At 48.3% G+C, this 27,561-nt stretch overlaps 1 protein-coding gene across 2 annotated transcripts; it reads left to right on the forward strand.

Annotated features, from left to right (window-relative positions):
- klhl24a (kelch-like family member 24a) lies at positions 1-25,804 on the forward strand. Of its 2 annotated transcripts, none has more exons than XM_038815913.1 (7): positions 1-400; positions 7,861-8,825; positions 10,084-10,268; positions 15,835-15,953; positions 21,289-21,477; positions 22,319-22,507; positions 23,908-25,804. In XM_038815913.1, exons 2-7 carry the CDS (start codon positions 7,906-7,908, stop codon positions 24,103-24,105), a joined length of 1,800 nt encoding a protein of 599 aa, XP_038671841.1. In that variant the 5' UTR covers positions 1-400; positions 7,861-7,905; the 3' UTR covers positions 24,106-25,804. The 2 variants fall into 2 exon arrangements, with proteins under 2 accessions (XP_038671841.1, XP_038671842.1); XM_038815914.1 differs by lacking the exon at positions 1-400 and adding an exon at positions 7,393-7,448.
- The last annotated feature ends 1,757 nt before the right edge of the window (positions 25,805-27,561 follow it).

Below are 27,561 nucleotides of genomic sequence, written 5' to 3' on the forward strand. Positions count from 1 at the left end.
AGGGGTGTCGGTGGGAGGAGGGTGGCCATCATTCGGTGACTACAATTCCCGGCTTGCTCTCGCTGATGCAATGTTGTCGGTGCTGATGTTGCCGTGCTCTTTGTTCCGTCTCAGTGAGAGCAGGGAATGGGAGAGGGGAAGTGAGTGACGAGTGCCAGCCCAAGTGTTGAGCAGCAGTAAATAAACCCAGTCAGCACCACCACCCCACACTCTGTCCGCCCTATATACAGAGACAACGGGCGGGAGGGGGCTGGGGGACAAAATTGTCCATCGTTGGAGGCGCCAGGGAACTTTCCGTTAATCCAGAAATCAACAAACACATCGAGGCAACCAGGAAATTAAAAGAGGAAATTTATCACTGCCTGTCCGGGTTTGTGGACCAGAGCATCGCCCTTCGTCGGTAAGGATTGGTTATCGTTCACAGGTCCGAAACGTGTGACAAGTGAGTGCGGGTTGTTTTGGAAACACACCGGCAGGTTTTGGAGATCGAGTGAGACGGTGTGCAGGAGGAGCGAAGGGGTTTTCTCTCTCTCACACACACACCAACTCGTGGAGATTAGCAACAAAGACAAACGAAAGTCAACTTGTGGACGGTTTACAAAGAGGATGTTGATCCTGTTTGGATTGAGTCCCGGTTTTCATTTTGTTTTGGGATGCGGGGGAGATCGGAGAGAGAGGGAAAACCTCTGATGGCTTGTCAACCTTGGAGGTGACACTGGCCAGCTGTGTGGGGAGGTCTGCCCATGGAGGGTGGCACTGGGGAGGGTGGCACTGGCCAGCTGTGTGGGGAGGTCTGCCCATGGAGGGTGGCACTGGGGAGGGTGGCACTGGCTGCTGCAGCATCCCACAGAGCAGACAAGGTAAAGATGGTGCCGAATGTTATTGTTCTTCCATGTGAGCGGGATATGGTGGGGGAGGGTTTTGTTTACATTGTGCACGAGGGACACGTTTATTTTTGGTGGTGTCAATATGAAAATTAATTTAACTATGGGGTTGGGAATCACAAGCGCCCCAGGAGGGCAGCTCTTCACCACAGTGATCCGTTCCGTTTTGAAAATAGCATTCGTGTGTCGACATGGGGATTTGTCTTTAAAAACACACACAAAGCTATGTTTTCCTTGTGGTATTCCTGGAGTGATCAGGAGATGGCGCGTCGTCTCTCCTCAAACGCTTTGTTTACCAGCTGACGGCTCGGCTTCCAGGCGGATATGGGAGGGAAAAAGGGGAACGTGTTATTTTTGTTCATTACGTCCTTTGCTGACTCGAACTTTCCCAAATCCCAAACAGCTGATCCAGGCTGGCAGAAGCCGAGTTTCCTTGTCTCAAGAATATAGCTGTCCCCAGCCTTTGCGTGTCTATTCGCAGCATTGAACTCTCCATCATCTCTCTCTCTCTTGCTGCCCTCTCTCTCTCTCCACCCCACTCTCTCTCCCCTCAACTCCTTTCCCCTCTCTCCACAATTCTCGAGCTCTCCCCCCTCTCACCACACTCTCTGCCCCCCTCTCGCCACCCTTCCTCCCTCCACCCTCTCGCCCTCTCACAACCCTCTCTCCCCATCTCGCCCCCCCCCCCCTCCTCCCATCACAACCTTCTTTCTCCCCCCTCTCCCCACCACGTCTCCCCCTTCCCTTTCCCCTCATTTCCCCCCTCACCCTCTCTTTCCCTCAAACCGATTGAGGGCTCTGGGTTCTGATGCGCTGATCCAGTTGAGAGGGGCCGCCGGTGCTGAAGGAATTTAAACAACACCAATATTTCTGGCCCCTCTCCCCGAGAGTCGCACCGAGTAATAAGTAGCTGGGCCACAGCCGGCCCTAACTGGGTAAAAGTAAAAACGTGGTTAAAGTCTGAGTGTCCGGGAGAGGCACCATTTAAGAAGCGTATTTCCACGTTGGAGCGCATGTTTTGATGTAAATGCAACGATCACTTCTCTTTGTGTTGGTAAACATGTTAGGGGACGCTGCCTGACGTCAATGGGGGATGGATGTCTAACATTGGAATGGCCTGTCTGTCAAATGTTGCGCAAGTCCAATTGTGTGTTTTGAGTGTGACGAATTTGAATGCAGAACTGAATTTGTAGTTCTGTTTGTGTTGTGTCCTGCAGTGTGTAGTTCTGTGTGCCTATTTTTTTGTGTAGAGTCGCAGACTTTTACAGGGCAGAAAAAGACCCTTCGGCCCATCGTGTCTGTGCAGTCCATTAAACACATGTCCTAATCCCAATTTCCAGCACTTGGTAGGCTTCGATCATTCTGTGTATAGTTGCGTGTGTAGTTCTCTTTATAATTATGTGTGTATAGTTCTGGAGAAAGTTCTGAATGTGCAGTTATGTTTGTGTGCAGTTCTGTGTTTGTAGTTCTGGGTATAGAGCTATGTTTGTGTACAGTTATGTCTGTGCATAATTATGTTTGGATCATTCTGTGCATAGTGTGTGTAGAATCCGAGAATCCACACAGTACAGAAGGAGGCCATTGTGCCCATCGAGTCTGCATCGACCCTTCAAAAGAACACTCTACACAGGTCCACTCACCCATCCACCCTGTCTTATCCCTGTAACTCCATAACTGAACCTGCACATTCCTGGACACTATTGGGCAATTTATCGAGGCCAATCCATCTAATCTACACATCTTTGGACTGTGAGAGGAAACCAGAGCACCCGGAAGAAACCCACGCAGATGCGGGAGAACATGCAACCTCCACACAGACAGTGACCGGAATTGAACCCGGGTCCCTGGCGTTGTGAGGCAGCAGTGCTAACCACTGTGCCATCGTGTACTTCTCTTTATAATTATGTTTGTGTGTAGTTCTGTATTTAGTTCTGAATGTAATAATCATCGCTTATTGTCACAAGTAAGATTTAATGAAGTTACATTCTGTGTGTAGATCTGTGTCTGTAGTTCTGGGTATAGAGCTATGTTTGTATGTAGTTATGTTTGTACATACACCATGTGATCAAATGCTGGTTTAACTGATGCTGCAGTTATCACTTTGATCCACTTCAAGTCCATCGTGAAGCTTAGGGCCATTATATAGCACACTCACCTATCATATGATCGGATTTTAAATGAAACATTGGAAATGTTGCCAACCTATAAATCTCACTCATGCAGACCCCGGGCTATATGTCACACCCTTGCAGTTAAGCAACATAAATCCAGTCACAGAAGTTCGACTGGGACTTTGTGTTACGGTTCATTGTTTGGAAGATAATTCAACAGTTTCCTGTTTCGTAACACCTTTGTTTTCCTATTTTTGTGAAATGATTTAAATTACAGCAGTTTAAACTCCACCTCCGAAACAGGTACGTACATTCCTATTAAATAACTTAATATCTATAGTTAGCCTGCCCAGATAAACAAGGATAATCTGTTACACAAACTTACAGTTCCCCAGTACAGATAAACCGGCTTCATTCAGTGACGTCACAGCCCCCTCTCACTTCTTGGTTGATACTATCGAGCATGTTGATACTATTACCAAGAGGATACATTAATGGGCAATAATTAATTCATAGAATCGTGGAATGAGACAGCAGAGTAAAAGTCCATTTGGCCCATTATACCTGTGACAACTCTTCGGTAGAACAATTAACTTAATCCCACCACCCACCCCACTATTTCCCCATAGCCCTGTAAATCCTTTCACCCAATTCTCTTTTGAAACTTATTACCACCCTTTCAGGCCACAACACTCCAGGTCACAACAACTCGCTGTGTAAAAAATGTTTCCTTATGTTCACCTCTGATTATTTTGTCAAATACCTTGGGCGGGATTCTTCGACCCCCCGCCGGGTCGGAGAATCGCCAGGGGTGAGTCCCGCCCCTGCCGGCTGCCAAATCCGCTGGCGCTGGGGTTTTGGCGAGGGCGGGAATCGTGCCGCGCCAGTCGGGATCCATTGGCAGCACACCCCCCAGCGGTACTCCGGGGCGCGATGGGTCGAGTAGCCGCCCATTTTTGGCGGGTCCCGCCGGCGTAAATCACAATAGGTCCTTACCAGCGGGACCTGGCTCCAAGGGCGGCCTGCAGAGTCTTCGGGGGGGCGCGGGGGGAACGGCCCTGGGGGGGTGCCCCCACGGTGGCCTGGCCTGCAATCGGGCCCCATCAATCCGCGGGCAGTCCTGTGCCATGAGGGCACTCTTTCCCTCTGCACCGGCGGCTGTCAACCTCCTCCATGACCGGTGCGGAGAAGAACCCCCCTGCGCATGCGCTGGGATGACGCCAGCACACGCTGGCGCTCCTGCACATGTGCCAACTCGCGCTGGCCGGCGGAGGCCCTTCAGCGGCGGTTGGCGTGGCACCAAACACTCTGGCGCCAGCCTAGCCCCTGAAAGTGCGGAGGATTCTGCACCTTTGGGGCGGCCCGACGCCGGAGTGGTTCACGCCACTACTCGGCGCCAGAGTGGCCCACCCCGCCAGTTCGCGGAGAATGCCGCCCCTGAAATTTACGGCACGGTAGCATAGTAGTTAGCATTGTTGCTTCACAGCGCATAGGTCCCAGGTTCAATTCCCGACTTGGGTCACTGTCTGAGCAGAGTGTGGACGTTCTCTTTGTGTCTGCATGGGTTTCCTCCGGCTGCTCCGGTTTCCTCCCACAAATCCCAAAAGACGTGCTGTGCGATGGATTGGACATTCTGAATTCTCCCACGGTGTACCGAACAGGCGCCGGACTAAGGGCATTTCACAGTAACTTCATTGCAGTGTTGAAGTAAGCCTACTTGTGACAATAAAGATTATTAAATTAATTTGTGTACTCTGGTTACCAGCCCTCCCTACCACTCCTCATCTTACCAAAATTGATCGCCGCTGTGGTGCCAGTGATACAGAGCGTCTTTGTTGCTGTAAGTTAGGAGAGAAATTAGGCCTTACCATTAGCCCTTAATCAGTAACCACTGAAATTGTCTGGAAATGGGGCGGGTGGATTGCTTTGGAGCTGGCAGGGACCTGATGCATTGCATTTCCACTTTCCTCACCAAATGTGTGGGCAGGCCTGGAGAATTGCACACTTGGAAGGAGTCACTGCTTCCTGATGCCTCAGTAATACAATTAGATTTTTAAAGGCACGGGAGGGGGAGAACCAGCAAACCGTATGAACCATCGAGTTTTACAGCACAGAAATAATCCAGTCTGCCCATTATGGTAGTGCCGACCATTTTCCAGCACTTAGTCCGTAGCCTTATATGCTATGGCATTTCAAGTGCTCACCTAAATGTTAAGGGCTTCTCCATCCAACGCCCCTTCAGGCAGTGAGTTCTTGACTCTAATCACTCTCTGGGTGAAAAAAATGTGTCCTCACATCCCCTCTGAACCATCTGCCCCTTACCGTAAATCTATGCCCCTTGTTATTGGCCCCTCCGCAAAGGGGTAAAGTTCCTTCCTACCCATCCTACCTAAGCCCCTCATGATTTTATACACCTTGGAGCAGCCTTCTCTTCACCAAGGAAAACAGCCCCAGCCTATCCAATCTCTCTTGATAGCTGAAACCCTCCAGCCCAGGCAACATCCTGGTGAATCTCCTCTGCAGCCTCTCTAGTGTAATTGCTTCCTTCCTATAGTGTGTGGGCCAGTACTCTAGCTGTGGCCTAACCAGCATTTTATACAGCTCCATCCTAACCTCCCTTCTCTTATATTCTATGACACACCTCCAATTAACTGCTTGTTGAGCTCGTTAAGCAGGATGGGAAGCAGTGGTTAAGATTTTGAAATTGCCAGCATGGGGAAATGGAGGCCCTGGGACACCTTTGAACATTGCTGTCACAAATACAGAGGGAAGCCATTCCTGCTCATAACCACAGTGAAAAAGTTGTACAAAAAGGGAGAGTGAAACTCAAGTTGCTCGTGACTTGCCGTCACGAGAGCCGAGAGGATTGATTTTGTGAGGAGAGAGTGTTAGGACTCCAAGGAGGAATGTGAGGCTGCTGGTATCCATGGCCACCTCCAGCCTACTTGGAATACCACACTGGAGCTTCCCTGGAGGGAAGAGTATAAGTCCCCTGACCACCACAACCTTGATCAGGGCCTCAAAGGATGAATTAGAAAAACATGGGGAGGTTCAAACTATTAATGGCCCTCTGCTCTCCCTGCTCAGCTATTTCCAAAGGCAACGGCAAACCCAGCCATGGCTCCCATTTATCTTTTAGATTATCTCTCCATGACTATCTCCAGCCTTCCACCCAACACCCCTAATTGGGCACTGACCTCACCTCCGAACCAATTAGGTGCTGCCACTTTGAAAACGAAGTTGTATCACTGCTGCTGATACATGGTCAGGACCTGGATATGTTTCGGGCATTGGGTCCTCGCCTTGGAATGACAATTCGCCCATAAGTATGGAAATTGGACAACATTGCTTCATGACTCTTATTGATCACTGTTGGAATGCATTCTCCGTGAATAGAACTGAAGTAGTGTTAGGCTTGGGTGGAATGGTTCATGTAACAACAGTCTGCTTATCTCACCCACATAGCTGTTCTCTGAGCAACAGTGAAATGAAGAGGAAAATGGACAGACCACAGGAAGAACAGGGAGCACTGTTCTCAATGGAGAATCTGCACCTCGGACTCTACCCAATGGAAAATAAGTCCCTCCAGGATTGTACCCAATGAAGAATCAGTTATTCCAACACTATCCAATGGGAAATTAGTTCTTCCAGTATTGTAACCAATGGCGAATCAGTTCCCCAGGACTGTACCCAATGAAGAATCAGTTCCACAGGACTGTACCCAATGGGGAATCAGTCTACCCAAGACTGTACCAAATGGAGAATCAGTTGCCCCATCATTGTAACCAATGAAGAATCAGTTCCCCCAGGACTGTACCCAATGGAGAATCAGTTCCCCCAGGGCTGTACCCAATGGAGAATCAGTTCCGCCAGGACTGTACCCAATGGAGAATTAGTTCCCCCAGGACTGTACCCAATGAAGAAGCAATTCCTCCGCACTGTAAACAATGAAGAATCAAGGGCTGGATTATTCGCACCCCGATGCCGAAATCACGTTCGACGACGGGGCGGAGAATCCAGTTTTCCTCATTTGGGACTGGGGTTTTTTTGTGCAGGCGGTCCGGATTGGGCGCGCGGCCAATCGGGGGCACTATTTCCCCAGTCTGAGTCCGCCTTGGAGCGCGGCCCCTGGAGGCTGTCACCGTCCGCATGCGCGGCCTCTAACCCAGAAGTGCGGGGGGGGGGAGGGGTATTGGCAGCTGGAGCTGTGAACTCCACGACAGCTGCCTGCTAGCCCCCGGCAAGGCTGAGAATCTGTGGCCTTTTGATGCCAATTTTCCTGGCGTAAAAGACCACAGTTTTCACAACGACGTGGGGACATAGTCCCAAAAACAGAGAATCCAGCCCAAATTCTGCCAGGACTCTACCCCAGGAATGTCTGCAAAGGAGAAACAGCTGCTTGGACTGTAGATAAACGGGAATAAAAATCAAAAGGGTTGGATGAAACTGAAGGGTAAGATTCAGGTTAAAAGGTTTTTAGCAATTTTTGAACAGAGAATTGTGAATGTTCTGAATATTAAGGAGTAGTTCAGTTTCAGAAAGGCTCGGAGGGAACTTTAATGCAATATAAGACTGTCACATCTGAACAAATGCAATATTTCTTGTCCTATTTTATTATCCGGTCCATGTTGGGAACAATCATTGCATCAGTGTCCATGTTCCCCGTGTACTACATGCAATAAGATTTGTACCACTCCATTATTTTTGATAACACTGCCCTGATGTAGAGAGGTATTATTACCCCTTTGCTGCTGATAACACTACCACTGTATACAATACATAAGAAATGGTGAATTAATATCTTTACTGTATAATGTGTAAATATTATCATTGAGATTTGAATTGAATTTGTCTCTCTCTTTCAGGATAACAAAGGAGTGTCTCATTGCACTAAGTGACCAGGTAAAGCCATGGTGCTGATACTAGGACGGCGGATTAACAGGGATGAAAGTCATTTTCCTGACTCGCCCGTGACCAAACGCAAAGTCTTTGAAGTGGACCAGAAGCCCATAGTGAACCAAGACATTTTTGACTTCTCCTCGGGCCCATCCCATGCTGAGAGCATCCTGGAGATGCTGAACGAGTTCAGGGACAGCCGCCTCTTCACTGATGTGGTTATCTGCGTGGAGGGCCGTGAGTTCCCCTGCCACCGAGCCATCCTCTCCTCCTGCAGCAGCTACTTCAGGGCTATGTTCTGCAATGACCACCGCGAGAGCAGGGAGATGCTGGTGGAGATCAACGGAATCTTTGCCAGTGCCATGGACCAGTTCCTACAGTATGTCTACACGGGAAAGGTGAGGATCACCACGGACAATGTGCAATACCTCTTCGAGACATCCAGCCTCTTCCAAATCAGCGCCATCCGAGATGCCTGTGCCAAGTTCTTGGAGGAGCAGCTTGACCCCTGCAACTGCCTGGGCATCCAGAAGTTTGCGGACACCCACTCCCTGAAATCACTGCACTCCAAGTGCAGAGGCTTCGGCCTGCAGACGTTCTCCGAGGTTGCCATGCATGAGGAGTTCCTGGGACTGGAGAAGGATGAGCTTATCGATTATGTCTCCAGTGACGATCTGGTCATCGGCAAGGAAGAAACGGCGTACGAGTCGGTGATGCGTTGGATCTATCATGACATTGACCGCAGGAGGCCCATAATGAGGGAACTGCTAACTCACGTCAGGCTCCCCCTCTTGCATCCCAATTACTTTGTGCAGACGGTGGAAGGGAACCAGTTGATCCAGAACTCCCCTGACTGCTACCAACTCCTGCACGAGGCTAGGAGGTACCATGTGCTTGGCAATGAGATGATGTCACCACGGACAAGGCCTCGCAGGTGAGAACAAGTACCAGGCTCCTTTGTTTGCAATGCCCCAAATTCACCATACTCTCTTTTTCATCATTCTTTTATGGGATGTGGGCATCGCTGGCAAGACCTACCCTTAAACCGGTTTGCTAGGCCATTTCAGGGGCCAGTTAAGAGTCAACCACATTGTGAGTCTGGAGTCACACGTAGGCCAGACCAAGTAAGGATGGCAGATTTCCTTCTCTGAAGGGCATTAATGAACCAAATGTATTTTTACAATGACTTCATGGTCGTCATTAGGTGTTTAATTCCAGAATCTTGCTGAATTCATATTTCACCACCTGCCGTGGTGGGATTCGAACCTGGGTCTCCAGAGCAGTACACTGGGTTTCTGGGTTACTAGTCCAGTCATGATACCACAGCACCACTGACTCCCCCGTAGTGTGATAAGATGACTGGAGGCCTAATCATGGCAGAAATATTTGGGTGGCCACTCGTTAGATGGGAATGGGGCTGAAAGTATCCATATAATGACCAAATGTGGAGATCTGTAATATATGTGGTTACATCTTGTCGGTCCAGTTCCGGACACATGGACCCATCTAAATCAGGTCCACTCTTATTAATTGGCTGTAATTTGGAAACTCGGTCTAAATGGCGTACAGCTGGTAAATCATAAAATCCCTACAGTGCAGAAGGAGGCCATTCAACCCATTGAGTCAGCACCCACCCTCCGAAAGAGCACCCTACCTTGGCCCACTCCCTATCCCACATAACTTGCACATCTTTGAACACTAAGGGGTACTTTAGCATGGTTAATCCACCTCTTTGGACTATGGCAGGAAACCGGAGCACCCGGAGGAAATCCACGCAGACAGGGTGAGAACGTGCAAACTCCAAGGTTGGAATTGAACCGGGTCCCTGGTGCTGTGAGGCAGCAGTGTTAACCACTCTGCCACCTGCCGCCCTATACATAAGGTTCGGATTGGAATTGGGCTGCCAGTATTTAGAAGACCTCATAATGAGAATGCAGGAAACACTGATCCTCCCTCCCACCACCCCACCTCAGTCACAGAGATGTTTCAGAATAGTACTGCTCACGGAGTAGAAAAATGGCGTGCCATTTCATCACCTTATTATCTCTCAAGTTTAATGGGGACGTTGGTGTAGACTAACTTGGATTTGTGCAGGTACATGGCCACACTTGGTCTATAGGTATTTTGTAGTAGTTTGCTACCCAGTGTGAGTACTCATCCTAACCATTTTCTTTTGCTCCTCCTCCCCACAGGTCCACTGGTTACTCCGAGGTTATCGTGGTGGTGGGAGGCTGTGAGCGAGTGGGAGGCTTCAATCTGCCTTACACTGAATGCTATGACCCAATGACAGGAGAGTGGAAATCGCTGGCTAAACTCCCAGAGTTCACCAAATCGGAGTATGCTGTCTGCGCCCTGAGGAATGACATTCTTGTGTCAGGTAAGTGAATCCATGTACAGAGATTGAATGGGTCAGGCACTGCCCTTTCACACTGGAGGACTGGGTGGAATAGAGGGTCAGACACTGTCCTTTCTCACAGTGGGACTGGGTAGGACAGTGGGTCAGACACTGTCCTTTCACACAGTGGGACTGGGTAGGACAGTGGGTCAGACACTGTCCTTTCACACTCTGGGACTGGGTAGGACAGTAGGTCAGACACTGTCCTTTCACACTCTGGGACTGGGTGGGTCAGTGGGTCAGACACTGTCCTTTCACACTCTGGGACTGGGTGGGACTGGGTCAGACACTGTCCTTTCACACTCTGGGACTGGGTAGGACAGTGGGTCAGACACTGTCCTTTCACACTCTGGGACTGGGTGGGACAGTGGGTCAGACACTGTCCTTTCACACTCTGGGACTGGGTGGGACAGTGGGTCAGACACTGTCCTTTCATACTCTGGGACTGGGTGGGACAGTGGGTCAGACACTGTCCTTTCACACTCTGGGACTGGGTAGGACAGTGGGTCAGACACAGTCCTTTCACACTCTGGGACTGGGTGGGACAGTGGGTCATACACTGTCCTTTCACACTCTGGGACTGGGTGGGACAGTGGGTCAGACACTGTCCTTTCACACTCTGGGACTGGGTAGGACAGTGGGTCAGACACTGTCCTATCACACTCTGGGACTCCCTTTCAACCCCTTTACCTCTGTTTTAACTTATTTTCACTCTTTATTAGCACCTTCTCTGCCTACTCTCTGCATTGACACTTGCTCTTTCCATGCCACTCACTACCATCGCATTTCTCTCACCCTGCCTTTTTGTCTCTCTCTCCCCCTCTCCCTGCTCCCTCTGCTTCACCTTCTCTGACCTTCACTTCCTCTTATCTTCACCCTCCTCATTCCAGCTGACCTCGCTCCCATTCTTTCCCTCCGTCTCATACACACATGTCCTTAACAGTAGCTGAGGAGGACACACTGTGTCACAGCATGTCCAAGACTCAACTTCCAAATGACCATTTCCAGTGGGCAGGAGGTAGGCAGGGTGAGTACACTGACCACCTGAAACATTTTAGTGGTTGTGCCTCATCTGCATTACAACAGCGAACTGCTCAGAAGAAGCAAGAAATTTGGTCAGCAGTCCGGGAAGCCCAACAGGTGCAGGGACAATATGGTGTTGGGGCTGGGGCAAGAAGAGGCAATCCACGGGGAGGATGAGTTCATTGAAGATGGAGATTGATTCACAAACTGGAACAAGAATGCTCTAACTGGCAGACAAAAGATCATTTTCAATTTCTCCTGTGAGCTGCTTCCTGCAATTTTTGTAAAGGCACATTACACTGTGGTGAAGCAGCATTCAGACTCTTCTTATCTTGGCCGCACCGTCGGTGTAATGAACTCCAATTGACTTTATTGGTTGGCCAATTGGAGTATGAGCTCCCTCAATGATAGCTCATTGAGGGGGCCCATATAAGCACCTGTGTAGGCTTTGTGAGTCAGTCTTAAGTTGACTGGACTGCTAGCAGCACTGTTTGTAGCTGCTCCTGTAATATCGTTATTGTAAATAAATATTGGTGTGGTGACGGAACTCCTGCCTCCCGTGGATTACTACAGTGGCGACGAGGATGGGATATAAAGTAGACGAGTCAGGCTTACACCTATTAGAAGACAGAGTAAGGGCAATAAAAGAAGCCCCAGCTCCCACCATAGAGTTACATAGAATTTACAGTGTAGAAGGAGGCCATTCGGCCCATCGAGTCTGCACCGGCTCCTGGAAAGAGCACCCTACCCAAGGTTAACACCTCCACCCTATCCCCATAACTCAGTAACCCCACCCAACACTAAGGGTCCAGGAGTTACGATCATTTCTAGGGTTGGTAACCTATTATGGAAAATTTATTGAAAATAGGGTGTCCATCCTAGAACCCCTCCACCAGCCATTAAAAAAGGGGCAAGAATGGAAATGGTCCTCCCGCCAAAATCGAGCATTTAGGGACATTAAGGAACAGCTGTCATCCGAAAATGTCCTAGAGCATTATGACCCAAGGAAGGAGTTGGTGGTCACTTGTGGTGCAAGTTACTCCGGCGCCGAAAGCTGGCCCTGCACGGCCGGCGTGGGTCCGCACATGTGCGCGACGGCCATCTCCGCGACGGCGCATGCGCGTGGTTGCTATCTCCGCACCAGCGTGGAGCAACATGTGAGCGACCAAACAGTGGGACCACGCTGAAGGAGGTAGGCCCTCTTCAGATCACGGCCGCCCGCCGATCGGAAGCTTCCGATCGCGGGCCTGGACCCCGTGGAGACCCCCTCGGAGTCAGGTCCTCCCGCCCACCAAGACATCCACATCGGCCGCGGGGGTCTGGGCTTCCGCCGGTTGGGAACAGGTTTGAACCACGCTGGCAGAACTCGGCAGGGGTTTGGCCTGTCACCCGCGGAGAATCGCCGCAGGGGCCTATTTGAGCGGCCCCTGACCAGCGCGAGCGCAATTAGCGCCGATTCTCTGGTCGCCGGAGAATCGGCGGCCTGGCATCGGAGTGGCGTGGCGGGATTCTTGTGCCCCCTGGCGCTTCTCCGACCCAGAGCGGGCTCGGAGAATCCTGGCCCATGTCTCCTGAGTTGGAAATGGCTCTGGTTCCTGAGGGAGGTTTTATGGCCGTTCTTTTGACAGTTAACAGTTCTCAGTCTGATTTGCATAACATGTTTTGAGAACTTTGAAGTCACGACACAAACTGTAGAACTTGCCTTGTAGGTTCTTCTGGAATTGGCACAGGACTGCAGGAGTTTGGCAAATGGTCTCCAAGCAAGTGTCTTTCTTTTTGTTTTTGTTTCTGTGCCCTTTCTTCCTTGCTGTTTTCAGACTAACAACAGATTGCACGTATGTAGCACCTTTAAGACAGTAAGCTACCAAGGCACTTCACAGATGTGTTATTAAACCAGGGGCTGGTTTAGCTCACTCAGCTAAATCGCTGGCTTTTAAAGCAGACCAAGCAGGCCAGCAGCACGGTTCGATTCCCGTACCAGCCTCCCCGGACAGGCACCGGAATGAACCATGTATCCTGGATCTTGAATCAAATCCTGACATTCTATGATTCTATGATACAAATGGTTCATGCTGGGGGAGGATAAACAGAAAAATAGGTGTCCCAAATTCCACTTGGTGCTTCTACCTCAGGCGTGGAAGCTGGAACCCCACAGTAGGCTTGGGAAAAGAGTAACGTGGGAAAGTAAAAGTGTGGCAGCGGATTGGGCTCAACATTGTAAATTCAGGTGCACAGACAGCATATCAGAGTTCACAGAAAGGGGCCTGGGAATTAAGACTAATTAGCTTGATGCCTAGGTATCTGGAGAGAAATGTTATATTCTGTCGCACCTTTCACATCCTTCGAACAGCTTTACAGTGCACCACAGCCAATGAAATATTCTTTCATCCAGTTACTGTTTTGCAAGCAAATAGTTGTCAATTTGCATTCAACATGATTCTCCAAATAGCAAACGTATGAATGACCCATCATCATTTGGTGATATTAAAGGAGAGATTAGACATATTAATAATGATTAATGTTGGCCTTAATAGATGCTAACCACAAGAATTTAACAAGTATTTTGAGGGGGAGATGGTGAGTACGTCATCATTTGCAAAACTGATCAATGGAACCAGGACCCATTCATGCCCAGTCCCTCTATCCTGGATTTACTGTCCAATAGACAGGTGCACTCCTCCTCTTAGTGTACTAGTGGCCAATCTGGGCTGCTGCCTCTATGGGCAGAATGGGAATCCCAGCTGGAAGAATATCGAGAGGAGCTGCGGGGTCCTATCTAGTGCCTTTACTCACCAAACATGGATGGGCGCAGCCGAGATAAAGTGGATGTCAGGAGGGAAGAGAATGTTTGTTGAGGTGACGGGAGGTCAGAATCTGAGGGGGAGAGACATAATGCATTGCAAGGAGGCAAGGGGTGGAAGGGAAGAGGAAGTGGACGATCGGGAAAAGGACAGAGTTGGAAAGCACTGAAGGTGAAAGAGGAAAATGCACAGGAGAAGGGAGGGGGAAATCAATGACATTGGCCGGACCTTTCCGGCCCTGATACTGGTGGGCATCGTCGCAGGCAGGAGGTGATCATTTGGAAAGCTGACACCTTTTTAAACAGCCCTTCAAATGTTACCATCCTGCAAAGTGATAAGGGGTAAATAGGTATAGGGACCAGCACATAGATAATAGGAAGAATAGAGGCGGTGGGCCAGAAGATGGGATCGATGCTTTGTTGGAAGGAGGTGGGAGACTGGGAGCAGGGCCTTATGATGGCAGAGAAAGGGAAATTACCAGCATTAAGTGAAGGTGTTTGGGGGTGGCACAGTGGCACAGTGTTTAGCACTGCTGCCTCATAGCTCCAGGGTCACAGGTTCGATTCCCGGCTTGGGTCACTGTCTGTGCGGAGTCTGCACTTTCTCCCCGTGTCTGCGTGGGTTTCCTCCGGGTGCTCCGGTTTCCTCCCACAGTCCAAAGATGTGCAGGTAAGGTGGATTGGCCATGCTAAATTACCCCTTAGTGTTCAAAAGTTTAGGTGGGGTTACTGGATTACAGGGCTAGGTGGAGGTTTGGGCTTAAGTAGGGTGCTTTTTCCAAAGGCCGGCGCAGACGTGATGGGCCAAATGGCCTCCTTCTGCACTGCAAATTCTGTGATTCTATGAGTGAAGAATGGAAGAGGAGTAGCTGTTTAACTTGTAGGGAGAAGAAGTAATTAAATCATGAATAATAAAAGTGAAAATGTTAACCAGAAAGTATTGTGATATTTGAATCTGTAACGTTTGGATTTCCAAATCTACAAAATGTTCCAAAGTATATGCAATTCCTTGCTTTCATGAGGTCAGAAGGCTGCCCTTGAGTTGTCAGCCTTTGCAGCTGTTGGTACGCATTTGCCCCATTTCTGGCACAAATGAAGTTCTAACAGCGACCCCATAGTGGTCAAACCTAGGCCTGGAAAAGCAAACGGAACATTTTCAATGTACTGCAGAAGAGGTGTGAAGCTGTTTTCTCAGTGTGCTGATGGTTGGTGATGGTCTTTCCCAAGAAATCCTTGGGCAGGGATTTTCTGGTCGCGCACCCCCCCACCCCCCCCCCCAAGACCAGAAATTGTCAACTGACCTTTCAATGGCCCGTCAAACCTTCTGTCCCACTCGCAATGATTCCTGCGGCAGGCGGGACCGGAAAATGTATCCCCTTATGTTTTACTGACAATGTAGCTCAAGAATGCATTTCACTATGAATCTACTCGCCTTGTGACTGAACATAATCGTTGAAGCTTGTTTAATATTTCTTATCATCTTCTTCACTTCTTCCATGGGTAATGGAGACCTAACACAGGTTTCTTCCGCAGTCCAGGTGAGGCCCATGGACTCCTCAAAAATCCAGCAAAGGCCCTTCTCCAGTCAAATGAAGGCCTGAGACCAACGATAGTGAATAGGCCATTTCTTTACTTGAAGTCTAAAGGCAGTAAAAACATAGCACAAGCTCTATTTCTAGCCTAACCTCAAGCCTGGTGTTTAGTTTCACTCTCTGTGTTTAACAGGTGGCAGAATCAACAGTCGTGATGTGTGGATGTACAACTCCCAGCTGAACATCTGGATGCGAGTAGCATGTTTAAACAAAGGCAGGTGGCGCCACAAGATGGCTGTCCTTCTTGGCAAGGTAACAAGAGATTTTAAGCCAACCAGAATTTTTAACTCTAATTTAGCTAAACACCAAATAAAAGAACAAACACCTTTCAAACATTTATTTTTTTCAATTAAATGGAATTTGAGAGCTAATTCAAAAGAGATGATTGTTCAAAGAAATTATTGTTGCAGTGAATCATAGTTGTTTGAACCGGCCTCTTTCAAAAGCAGCTCTGAACGAGCTCCTTTAATGGCTGTGTGGGACATGCACTGACTAGTAAAATAACAGACAAGATGATCAACTGCTGGTTTTCAGTTTATGCCTTGCCCCCTACCCAGTATCTTTACTATCTCCTCCAGTGATACTCTCCTCTGTTCCCTCCAAACTCACTATTCCGCCCGCCAACTCTGGTCTCTTGTGCAGCCCGCCCCCTACAGTCATGGGAATGTCTTCAGCCACCTTGGCTTACTTTCTGCATTGCCTCTCTAAATACGTCCACCTGTCTTGAAACCTCAACTTTTCAGCCATGTTTTGATACCTTCGAGAGTATGATTAGTTGAGGCCTCAGAAGTGAAAGGTATATGACATGCTAGCTCATAGAACGGTTGGAGTGAAAGAAGAGAAGGTATCCAAGAATGATTCCCATGGCAATGCAGATCCAGTCATTAATTAGGAAGAGAACAGGACAGGTTGGACCAACCTTAACATGGATAGGCAACTCCTTGGAATCCTCACTAACATTATGTTAGCTCTTAGCTGGTGGGCTAGAGTGGCATTTCTGTAGCATCTTTCACAACCCCAGCATGTCACAAAGTGTTTTCATCAATGAAGTATCATTGAAGTGTCGTGACTGTTGTAGGAAACATGGGCAGTCGCACACAGCAATGTGACTGACCCGATAATGTGTTTTTGTGGATTTTGGTTGAGGGATAAATATTACCAGGCCAGCCTGGATACCTCCACTGCTCTTCTTCAAAACAATGCCACAGTTTACCTGAGAGAGCGGCTGAGGCCAAAAGGCAGCACCTCTGATAGGGCAGCACTCCCTCAGAACTGCAGTGGAACTCCAGCCTTGATTTATATGCTCAAATCCTGGAGTTTGGAGTTATACGGAGAGGAGAAAAGGGTCTTTTGCACTGCAACAAATACTTTTCAAATGGTGACAACAAAACTAACTGTGCTCTGTCAGTTTGAACATGTGAATTCTGTGCGATGATGGTGCTCTCCCAGTGGCAGGATTTTGACGAAGTGACAATAAGGGAACGGCGATGTAGTTCCAGATCAGGCTGTTGTGTGACTTCGAGTGGAACTTGAGGATGGTGGTGTTCCCTACACATGTCGCCCTTCCCTATAGGCAGAGGAGGTCTTGGGTTTGAAGTGTACTGCCGAAGACCCCTTGATGAGTTGCGACACTGGACCACGCAGAAAGACGTAGGAGGACAATGGGTGTTTAAGCTGGCATTCCTTGATTCAGCTGCAGAGTAGGGGGGAAATATAGTTTTACAATAAGCTAACTTGTCACCTTTACCTTTTATTAGCCCCTAATTTCTGCTGCTGTTTCCCTAGTAATTCCAGTGAGCCCACATCGGGAGAATCAAGGGCGGGACTCTTTGGTCTGCCAGCCACGTGTTCCTCGGCAGCGCACCCTCGTCGGTAGCGGGATTCTCCGCTCCCACCACCGTCCAATAGGATTTCCCATTCTGGCCACCCCATGCCACCAGGAAACCCGTGGGCATGGGTGCGCTGCAGGAGAAACAGAGAATCCTGCCCCCAGATCTTTTGGCCCATGCTCCCATTGAGTACAGTTTTTCACTTAATGTGTGATTAGGACAGATACCCCTACATTACATAGGATTATACACGATAAATGGCACAGAAATGGGCCATTCAACCCGTCCAGTCAATGCCAGTGCACTCAAACCCCCTCTTATCTTTCCTCATCTACATTTACTATTGTAACCCTCTATTCTCTTCTCCCTCATATGCTTGATTAGCTTCCCCTTAAACACATCCATACAATTTGTTTCAATCACTCAGTGGTAGCGGGTTCCACAATTTCACGGCTCTGGGTAAAGACCAAGGTGGTGGTTCTGGGTCAGGAATTGCAAATCAAGAAACCTGGTGCTTCAAGCCTCACCCTGCAGAATTGTGAGATTAAGTAGGTGGGTTAGCGTGGGTTTCCTCCCACAGTCCAAAGATGTGCAGGTTAGGTGGATTGGCCATGTTAAATTGACCGTAGGTTGGGTGGGGTTACGGGGATGGGGTGGAGGTGTGGGTTTAAATTGGGTGCTCTATCCAAGAGCCAGTGCAGACTTGATGGGCTGAATGGCCTCCTTCTGCACTGTAAATTTTTTGATCTATGATCTATAAGTATAAATCTTCTCATCCGTGGCTGACACCAGCAAAAAAAGAGATCAGGAAAGATTTTGTTTCATCATAAAAACCCTCCTGGGGCTGGCATTCATGTAACGTCACTCCTCCACTATCTGATTAACTGTCTAAAACTGTCTTCAAGGTGCCCAGGTGTGTTGCCTGCCATCCGCAGAGCACTTAAACCGTAGCAGTTGGTGCTGCTTGCAAAACCGGCCCCTTCATCTCCACTTCCTGTTGGAAACACAATACCGGGGAGAACAAGTGTGCATTAGAGGGTTAAGACCTGCTGTTGCGAAGTGGGAGCCCGCAGCTGACCATGGATTGAGTAGCCCTGCCTTGTCCACTGCTCCCTGACCATACTCCTCCTGGTCAACCTGCTTTCCTGCGCTGGTCGTAGTTCAGAAAGCAGCAGGGAGTTTCTTGCTGGTTGTTGTGAGCAGGCTGTTGCAGGTTCAGTAAGTGAAAGAGGCTGGAGCTAATTAACGTTTGAAAGGAAACCGCAACACCTAGCAACAGGTGTGCCAAAGGCTCCCTGATAGGCTTCTGCAACATCCAATCGTACGTGTTAAATCACCTGGAATATTCTAGTTTCTTTCAGGGACATGGGTTATGTAAACTTGAAACACCAACTAGTTCAAACCAGTTACCATGGCTTAGAAAACTATAATGCTAGTTTTTTTTAAATCAGGACCAAGGTAATATAATAACTGTTTAGACAATAGCACACATAAATTAATCTTTACCTTCTTTGTTCAGCGTTGGCTGTTTGTCAGCTAGTCCTCGACTCTGCACTGTTTTGACAATACATTGGGCGGGTTTCTCCATTTCTGAGGCTAAGTGTCGACGCCAACGCAGAATTCGTGGACTTTCACGACAGAAAAACTGGCGCTATTGGGCGGCCCGGTGGTACACTGGTTAGCACTGCTGCCTTACGGCGCTGAGGACCCAGGTTCAAGCCCGGTCCCAGGTCACTGTCCCTGTGGAATTTGCACATTTTCTCCGTGTTTGCACCCCTTCAACCAAAGATGTGCAGGCTAGGTGGATTGGCCATGCTAAATTGCTCCCTAATTGGGAAAACAAATAATTGGGTATTCTAAATTTATTTAAAAAAAAGAAGAACTGGCGCCACACATGGACCGATTCCGCTACTATTAAGGGGCTAGCACCGGTACTGCATGGAACACAATCGCTTCCAATGATAAACGGTGCGGGATACACCGGGTCCGTGATTGACACTCGGGGCTGACAAGCTGCACATACACATTACACTCCCCACACACACTCATCCCAGCCAACAAGATTGCACTGGTTGATGGGTTGGCTGGGGAACCTAGTAGGGTGCCCTGGGGGGGACACCTTACCACCCATGGCACGAAGTTCAAAGTGGCTGTTAGCGAAGTGCGCAGCTTTATGGCTGCCTTGCCGGTTACGGCAATAGTGTTCAGTGCCCGTCCACCCCGACCCCAGAGCCCATCTCCCGGCCACTCCCCGCTACATCCCCCGGCCCTGTCAGAAGCCCCCCCCCCCCCCCCCCCCCCCCCCCCTCCGGCCAGCGGCACAACTGTCAGCAAACTATGGCAATGTTGGACACTGTTCGTACCCTCTCTCCCTGCCTCAGCGGCCGCCAGGCTGGTTTTACGATTTTTAAAAACACCAGCGAACCACACCATCGGGAACGCGGCCCATCAGAGGCAGAGAATCACAGAGGCCCCGAAGAATATCGGGTTGGGCCCACAATGATATGCAAATAGTGTCTACTGTACATGCTTTCTGGAAAACATTGATACTGCTGTCGAGGTGCTGGAGCATTGTGATTTGCCACAAATTGGCGCCTGCCGCGATTTTGGTGCCTGAGCTGATTCTCCACGCAATCGCCTTTCCCGATTTCGGCATCGACTAACAGAGAATTCCACCCATTGTCTTTAATCTTTCAAATGTCGCTCAGTCCCTCATGTCCTGTTGATCCTGTCTTTGTTCTCAGATCTGTTGTATTTCTTACTTCCTGGCATACAGAGAACATTTTGAGGGATGGGCCAGTGCCGCAGAAGTTTTACCCTATATCTAACCCCTGTTGTATATGACCAGGGAATGTTTGACGGGATTGAGTGGAGGGGGTCCCTTACATTCCTTACCATGAAGATGAAAGAAATTCATTAAAGTAATTGTATTATTTGCTCTTCCTGTTGGAAACCTCCCCAGGAATAAATTGTAGTGCAGGTGGAGTCCATTCAACTCTTCAGACTATCTGTTTGCATCCTGCTCCCTGCCCTTTCCCCATTTTCCACAGAGATATAAAAACTGGTATCACTGAGATTGAACCACTGGGACTGACAATGTGGTTGTGTTTCCTTTTTAATTAAAATAATAGGATATTTGATGCAGAAATGCTGTTGTCATTTGATGGCGTAGCACATGGTGCTGCTGCAGACGTTGCCACGGCAACCCCCTCCCCACCCCATAATATTTATACACTGTGAAGCACCCCACCTCCGCTATCTCCAACATGGGGGAAAGATGATATGCTCACACCTGCTCTAACTCTCCCAGTGGGAAAAGGCAAGTAGGCAGATTAAAATGGAACAATATGGCATCCTCATCTGTCAACTGTGCCATGAGAATCTAGTGAGTCAAAGTTCAAAAGAATGAAATCTTTAAGGTTCATAGATGATGAGAGCCGTCCCCAACAGTACCAGCAAACGTGCCCCCTCACTGGAACAGGAGTCCCCACAACTACACCAGGAAAATTGGAGCCTGCCCATTGCAGCTGTGAAAGACTCCTGCCTAAGTGTTTGAGTGCACCCAGCAGTAAGTGTGGCCTATTTACACCCATTTTTCTAACTGAAGATCCTGTTCAAATACCTGCGTGAATAGCAGTCGGGGTTTGAGGTACAGAACCAAGGGGGACATTCCTATTTTTTTCAGGGACCTTGGTGAAAGCTACTTCGAAAGTTCTCCATTGACTTGAGCAGTTTTTCTTGACTTTGCACTGCTCCAGGTGTATGCTGTGGGAGGCTATGATGGTCAGAATCGACTGAGCAGCGTAGAGTGTTACGACTCTTTCTCCAACCGTTGGGTCGAGGTTGCGCCACTCAAAGAGGCAGTCAGCTCACCGGCTGTCGTCAGCTGTGTCAGTAAGCTCTTTGTGATTGGAGGAGGGCCTGATGACAACACATGCTCTGATAAGGTACGCATCAAATAATCCCAGTTTGAAGACTCTTGCCTCTCATGTAATTGGCGTTTGATGTACCGCCATTTTATTTATAATTTTAAAAATCTCATGCCCAAGTCTTAACTCACACATCTTCGGGGAGACAGTGGTGTAGTGGTAATGTCACTGGGCGAGTAACCCACGCTAATGTTCTGGGACAGGGGTTCAAATCTCACCATGGCAGCTGGTGGAATTTGTACTCAATCTGGAATGTAAAGCCAGTCTCAGTAATGGTGACCATGAAATGACCCTCGATTATTGCTGAGCCCCTCTGCTTTTCTAATGTCCTTTAGGGATGGAAACCTGCTATCTTTAGCTGGTGTGGCCAACATGTGACTCCAGATCCACAGCAGTGGGCTTGACTTTAGATTGCCCTCTGAAATGGCCGAGCAAGCTCCTGGGCTGCATTCAATGAGGGGGCACACCAGCACCTACTCCAGGGCAATTAAGGATGGGCAACAAATGTTGGCCGCACCGATGCCGAATAACCAAAATTGCAGGAAACACTAGTGGGCCTATCAGCAACAATCATGGGAGAGAAACAGCCTGTGATTGGATGAACAATTCCCAGAGAATCTGTCATTTCTACATATAGGGATGAATCTTCTCTGATTGGCCACCTCCATGGTTGAATTTTGGGGGCTTACAGAGACAAAATTCACCCACTGCCCCCCCCCCCCCCTCCCCCCCCCCGGTGTATTTTGAGTGCCGGCTACATACCCATGTGTTTATTTTTGTGTTCATTGTATGTTGTATTTTCATGTTTGTTACAGTGACCATATGTGCATTAATTGGATTCCCTGCTGCTCTCTAACAGGTTCAATGTTATGACCCAACCACTAATGTTTGGCTGCTGCGAGCACCCATTCCCGTTGCTAAACGGTGCATCACCGCAGTGTCCCTGAACAGCCTTTTGTACGTGGCCGGGGGTCTGACCAAGACCATCTTCTGCTATGACCCAGTGGAGGACTACTGGATGCATGTGGTGAATACCTTCAGCAGACAGGTACCTATGCCAAACCCTCCTCAGCACATCCACGATGAATCTAATCGATGTCAGCTAATCTTGCTGTTTCTGAAATGATCTGTACCGGGTGGTTTGGTCTCAGTCCTCCCTCCGCTGTGCTGAACTCACTGATTCCAGCCTGGCGACAGTAGGTCAACTGAACTAAGTTCAATGAATGGTATTTCCTGCTTTAGTGCTGGGTAAACGCTGGGAAGTATAAAGTAGGAAATTCGGAACTTACTGCCTTTGATTTTCCAACTTTCAACACGGCGAATATCCATAAGATGTAGGAGCAGAGGTAGGCCATTCGGCCCATCGGGTCTGCTCCCCCATTCAGTGAGATAGTGACTGATCTGATGAGATAATCCTCAAGACCACTTTCTGCCTTATCCCCATAACCCTTGATTCCTTTCCTGATTAAAAATCTGTCTATCAAGGATGTACATTTCAGGGTTTCCTTACATCTGCTCCCAATGTGTGCCAAGAATGCTGAATCAGAAATTCCCAGTCCAAATTCCAGGATTAGGAAGTGGAAGCTCAGCCATGGCCCCATTAAGCTGGGAATCTGTGTTGAGGGAGGCAAATGGGTAAGATCAGGCTAGGCCCTGGGCTATCGGTCTATCACTATTGACTGTCTATCTGTTCTATTAGTGCAAGGGACAGCAAACAAGACTGGATAAGAGAGCAATACACATGGTTAGAGGATTAGAGAGGCACACAGTGATGGACAACAGCTGGTCAGGGAGAAAGAGAGAGTAAGACAGGGAGGACTACCTTCATTAGAGGCTATTGAATCACTCAGAAGAGCTACACTAAATGATTAAAGCCTGTTCCATATTTTTCTTTCCATTCAATTTTCTTATAAAATATTTGTTCTGAGTGTTTTACTGAGCCCAGCATGCGATGAAGCTGCTCAGATTAAACACATCTGTGGGTGGAATTCTAAAGCCCTGTCAGGTTGGGAGTTGGTGGGGAGGGGGGCAGCAGCAAATGCGCGATCCGTTCAAAACTCCATTGACTTCATCGCGACCAGAATACCTAGGTAGTGGGGGAACTGGCAAATTCCGCCCTGTATCCCTACTGACAATGATCCAGCTCCCTCACACTGTCGCTCAGTAACCCTTCTCCCCCAGCACTCTGTGTCACTGACTGTGTGTCTCCACTGATACAATCTGATTGAGGAACGCCAGTGGCCAATTGGGGGTTAGTGACAACTTAGTGTTTTCAGTAAAGATAGAATGATAGGAAATGCTGTTCAAACCAGACTGCACAGCATCAGTGTTGCCTGTTAATGCATTAGGGTTAGGGTTACCCCAGTAACAGATAATGAAGGTACCAAAGGGTGCTAGTCTGTGATATGATTGTTCCTGATGCAAGTTCCTTTTCCCTGTGTCATGCAGGAGAGTTGCGGCATGTCTGTGTGTAACGGCAAGGTCTACATCCTAGGCGGCAGAAAGGAAACCGGAGAGGCCACTGATACCATCACATGCTACGATCCAGCCACGGGAATCATCACAGCAATGGCTGCCATGCCCAGGCCCATCTCTTACCACGGCTGTGTGACAATCCACAGATATAATGAGAAGTACAGGCCCTGAGCAGGGGTCTCCAGCACCCACCCAAAACTGAGTGGCAAAGAGGCACAACCACACTATAACTTCCTATGGAGGGACCAGAGTCGGCCTCTGCAGGTTCTATATTAGACAATTGTTTTACTGTAGCGTACTCTTCCAGACATTGAGCCCTGTTTTTTTTTATGTTTATTGCAACACTAGAGGTATAGATCAACAATGTCTTTCTTGTGTACCGAGGTCACAGTGACAAGAGTACCAAAGCTGTGGCATTGCAGGCAAAAATTATGCCATTTGCACATATTCCAGCATCCCTCAGATAACCATAGCTAGGTACTGGACTGCCAGCGGTGTGTTTAGTGCCACCATCTAATACCATAGGATCTAACACCATCCATCAGAAGGTATTTGCTAATTTTTAAAAAAATACATAAATACAAAAAAAACTGTTCACTTTCTGGCATAGAACTTTCTGGGTTCAGGAAACAAGTGGGATATCCAAGCGGAAGAATTGATTTTTGAGTCAGTCAGAGACAACCAGGAACCATAGCGGCCAAGGTCCTTTCCAAGCTCAGGACTGGGAGTTTCATATCAGAACGTCTATGTCACTTTGACATTAATCAATGGTTGCTATGTGGCCTCACCCCAGTGAAGTAAAACTGTGTTGTTACCGTCTTATAAAAGTGCCCCGACTTAATGTCCTCCTCTTTCACCATTTAGTCTCTTTGACGTCCATGAGGAACAAATTATTTAACTCCTGCACATTACTCAAAATAAGTAATTGACACAGACTGCATGAAACCTCAGCGCTGGTTGTCTTGGATTACAAAGAGCATCATAGCCAGTGGCCAGGTTTATCGCCTGTGTTAACACCAGACCCCAATCCTCCCAGTTCGCATATCTTGGGTCTTTCATGTTCTGCCCTCCAAACATCTTTGCTTTGTTGTTGAATTCCCAGAGTGCCTTTCTAAGTGCAGAGATGATGCACTACACCAAATGCACAGAGATTGCTGCAACTTTATTCTGGGAAACAACATTTGCTTCTTTCAGAGGAGTGGCAGTTGGTAGGTTTGTCATTCATCTGTTTAAAGAGGCATGCCTGCTGTCACTTAGAGCAGCTCGAATTGATTCACAGGGCATGTGCCTTCTGGGCTTCATTGCCTAGGTATTGGTGTGAATAGGATTTGTTGCAAGCATTTGTGTTTCATGCACTGTGCAGTCAACCCCGCCTTTGCACTCAGCGAATTGACTTTCCAACCAGAGACCAGGAGAACAGATTTAAAGTGATTAGATTGATCAGACCAAAGTGTAACGAGTGCTGCCATAGTGTTGATATTTACAAAGATCACCCCATGGGCAGTATCTCAGCTACTTCAATTTGAATCATGAGACCCATAGTTACACTTCTGGAAATTGGTTTTTCAAAGCCTGACTGGATTTCTGGCTTCAGATCAGAGATCCAACAGTGGTTAGGTGTTTGAAGCAACTGGATATGGGTTATTTTCCATACAATGTTGAGTTTGAGTTGGTTATATACTGTGTATATATACCCTGCTGAGTGGGTTATAGCCCAGCAATATGTATACAGTGTATGGCTTATATATACCATGTATATGTATCTTTGCTAGATAGTATGTGAATTATTCCCCAGTAATGTAGCAAGTATGTAATGGACATACTACTGGGATGAGAGATGAAAGCTTTAGAAACCAAAAAGGGAAATAGAGAGATGCGGAGCTGACTGTCAGCTCATGAACAACAGATTGTGCACTTAGACCCTCGGTGGTATTCCGAGTTCAATGGCTGGCAGGGAGTGAGAGGGGAGGTGGGTGATTTGGATTTGGCAGGAGATCCAAGAATCGGTTTTGCGCCAGTGTGAATTTACAGTGGGATCTCCTGTTGGTACCCTGCTATGACAGATCGGGAAACCCACTGGAGTCCAGCATGAAAGCCATTTGCATCCCGCTTATGAGATGCAGGTGAAGGCCCAACTACCCACATTCGATTCTCTGTGGCGCCAGGGGGAAAACACGTCAGTGTGAAACACGTTCGCAACAATGTGTGGGACTCACCTGAACAATGCCTGGGGCCATCTCCAGAGTTTGAGATGGCGGCCACCGACAATCCTGGAATACCACAGCAGTTGGGGGGGGGGGGGGGGGGGGGGGGCGGGGGGGGGGGGGGGGGGTGCCGAACTTTCTGCACTTGGACCTTCCAGATTTGTTGTCCTGAACGAGATCCATTTTCCAGCCTCCGGATGTTCCTGGAAATCCATCTTCTTTTTCAGGAGATCCATCTTGTTTCTTCAATAGTGGGTCAGTGAAGTTAGGCGCCTTTACAATATAGCGTCCGGATAGGATGGCGGACTACTCACCATCGGGTATGCCCCGTCATGGAAAATGGTGCAAAACACCCGGTTGTAGATCCAACGAGGTCAGGGCCGGAAGATTTGGCGTGTTTCCACCTCCGCCACAGGACTTAGCCCCAGATGGAATAATTCCACCCCCTGTGTCACTGCATAAATGAGGCGTAACCCTCTGCCAAGTTAGTGGAAGATGTTAATGCCCCTTTTCTTCCTAAAACTCCCATTGTTTTATCTCCAATGTAGTCAAGGAAAATAAAAGTGAAGAACAATGTGAAGCAAGCTACTGATTCACTATCACTTATTTTGCACGACTATAAAAGGTCACAATCTGCCGTGACCTCCCAGCAATCTATCATCATAGCAGCCACAATGTCTCATTGTTTTAGAGGTTTGAGGAAATCAAAGGGTTGATCACTGCTTTCCGGAGTTCGGTGATCTAACCTAGGGTATCTCAATCCGAACTAACTCATTTCAATTTGCTGTGAATCACTCAATTATTGTGTTCCATCCTCTGACCCCGCAAGGGAGACATTTTGGGAAAGAAAATTGGAATTGCAATAAGGTTAGTTAAAATCTTACAGCACTGTGAACTTTCGGATGGTCGCAGATTAGATTTGTAAAACCAGGACGTTGCAGGTTGAAAAGTGAGTGGCCTGTGGGGTTGAAGGTTGGATGAAAATAGGTGGACTCCAAAGCCATCGGGATGGGGTGAATAATCAGTGAAATGGACACTGGAACTCTGGTTTGTGCACAGATCTAATTTTAAGAGGAGAAAATCAGTATTTTTCAAGCCCTTTATTCTGTTAAATGAGATTAATTCCGCACTATTAAGCAAGGATGTGCCAAAGAGTTCTGATTCGGAAAAAGGTCAACAAAATCATGGTGATCCAATCAGTGTGCCCCTCTGAATCAGCCCAGAGAGCTTGTTGTAGCTCCCGCACATTCACTCCGACCGCAAGGCATTTAGGGTGTCCACCGCCAATCTAAAATATGCAAGGCACCCAGTTTTACCTGTGGCAGAAACCTCGCCAAGTTAATGTCTGTGTTTATCTGAGTGGATTACCCTGTTCCTGCAACAAATAGGATACTCTGTGACCCTGAATCCTTCTGCCTTTTCC

The sequence above is a fragment of the Scyliorhinus canicula genome, chromosome 13 (genome assembly GCF_902713615.1).
Source record: "Scyliorhinus canicula chromosome 13, sScyCan1.1, whole genome shotgun sequence".
In the NCBI taxonomy this organism is placed as follows: domain Eukaryota; kingdom Metazoa; phylum Chordata; class Chondrichthyes; order Carcharhiniformes; family Scyliorhinidae; genus Scyliorhinus; species Scyliorhinus canicula.

Bases quoted from the DNA above. Each gene is read 5' to 3' on its own strand.
- klhl24a (XM_038815913.1), top strand. From the start codon at position 7,906: ATGGTGCTGATACTAGGACGGCGGATTAACAGGGATGAAAGTCATTTT. The intron at 10,269-15,834 runs GTAAGTGAATCC...TGTGTTTAACAG, and splicing joins GAATGACATTCTTGTGTCAG to GTGGCAGAATCAACAGTCGT. The intron at 15,954-21,288 runs GTAACAAGAGAT...GCACTGCTCCAG, and splicing joins TGGCTGTCCTTCTTGGCAAG to GTGTATGCTGTGGGAGGCTA.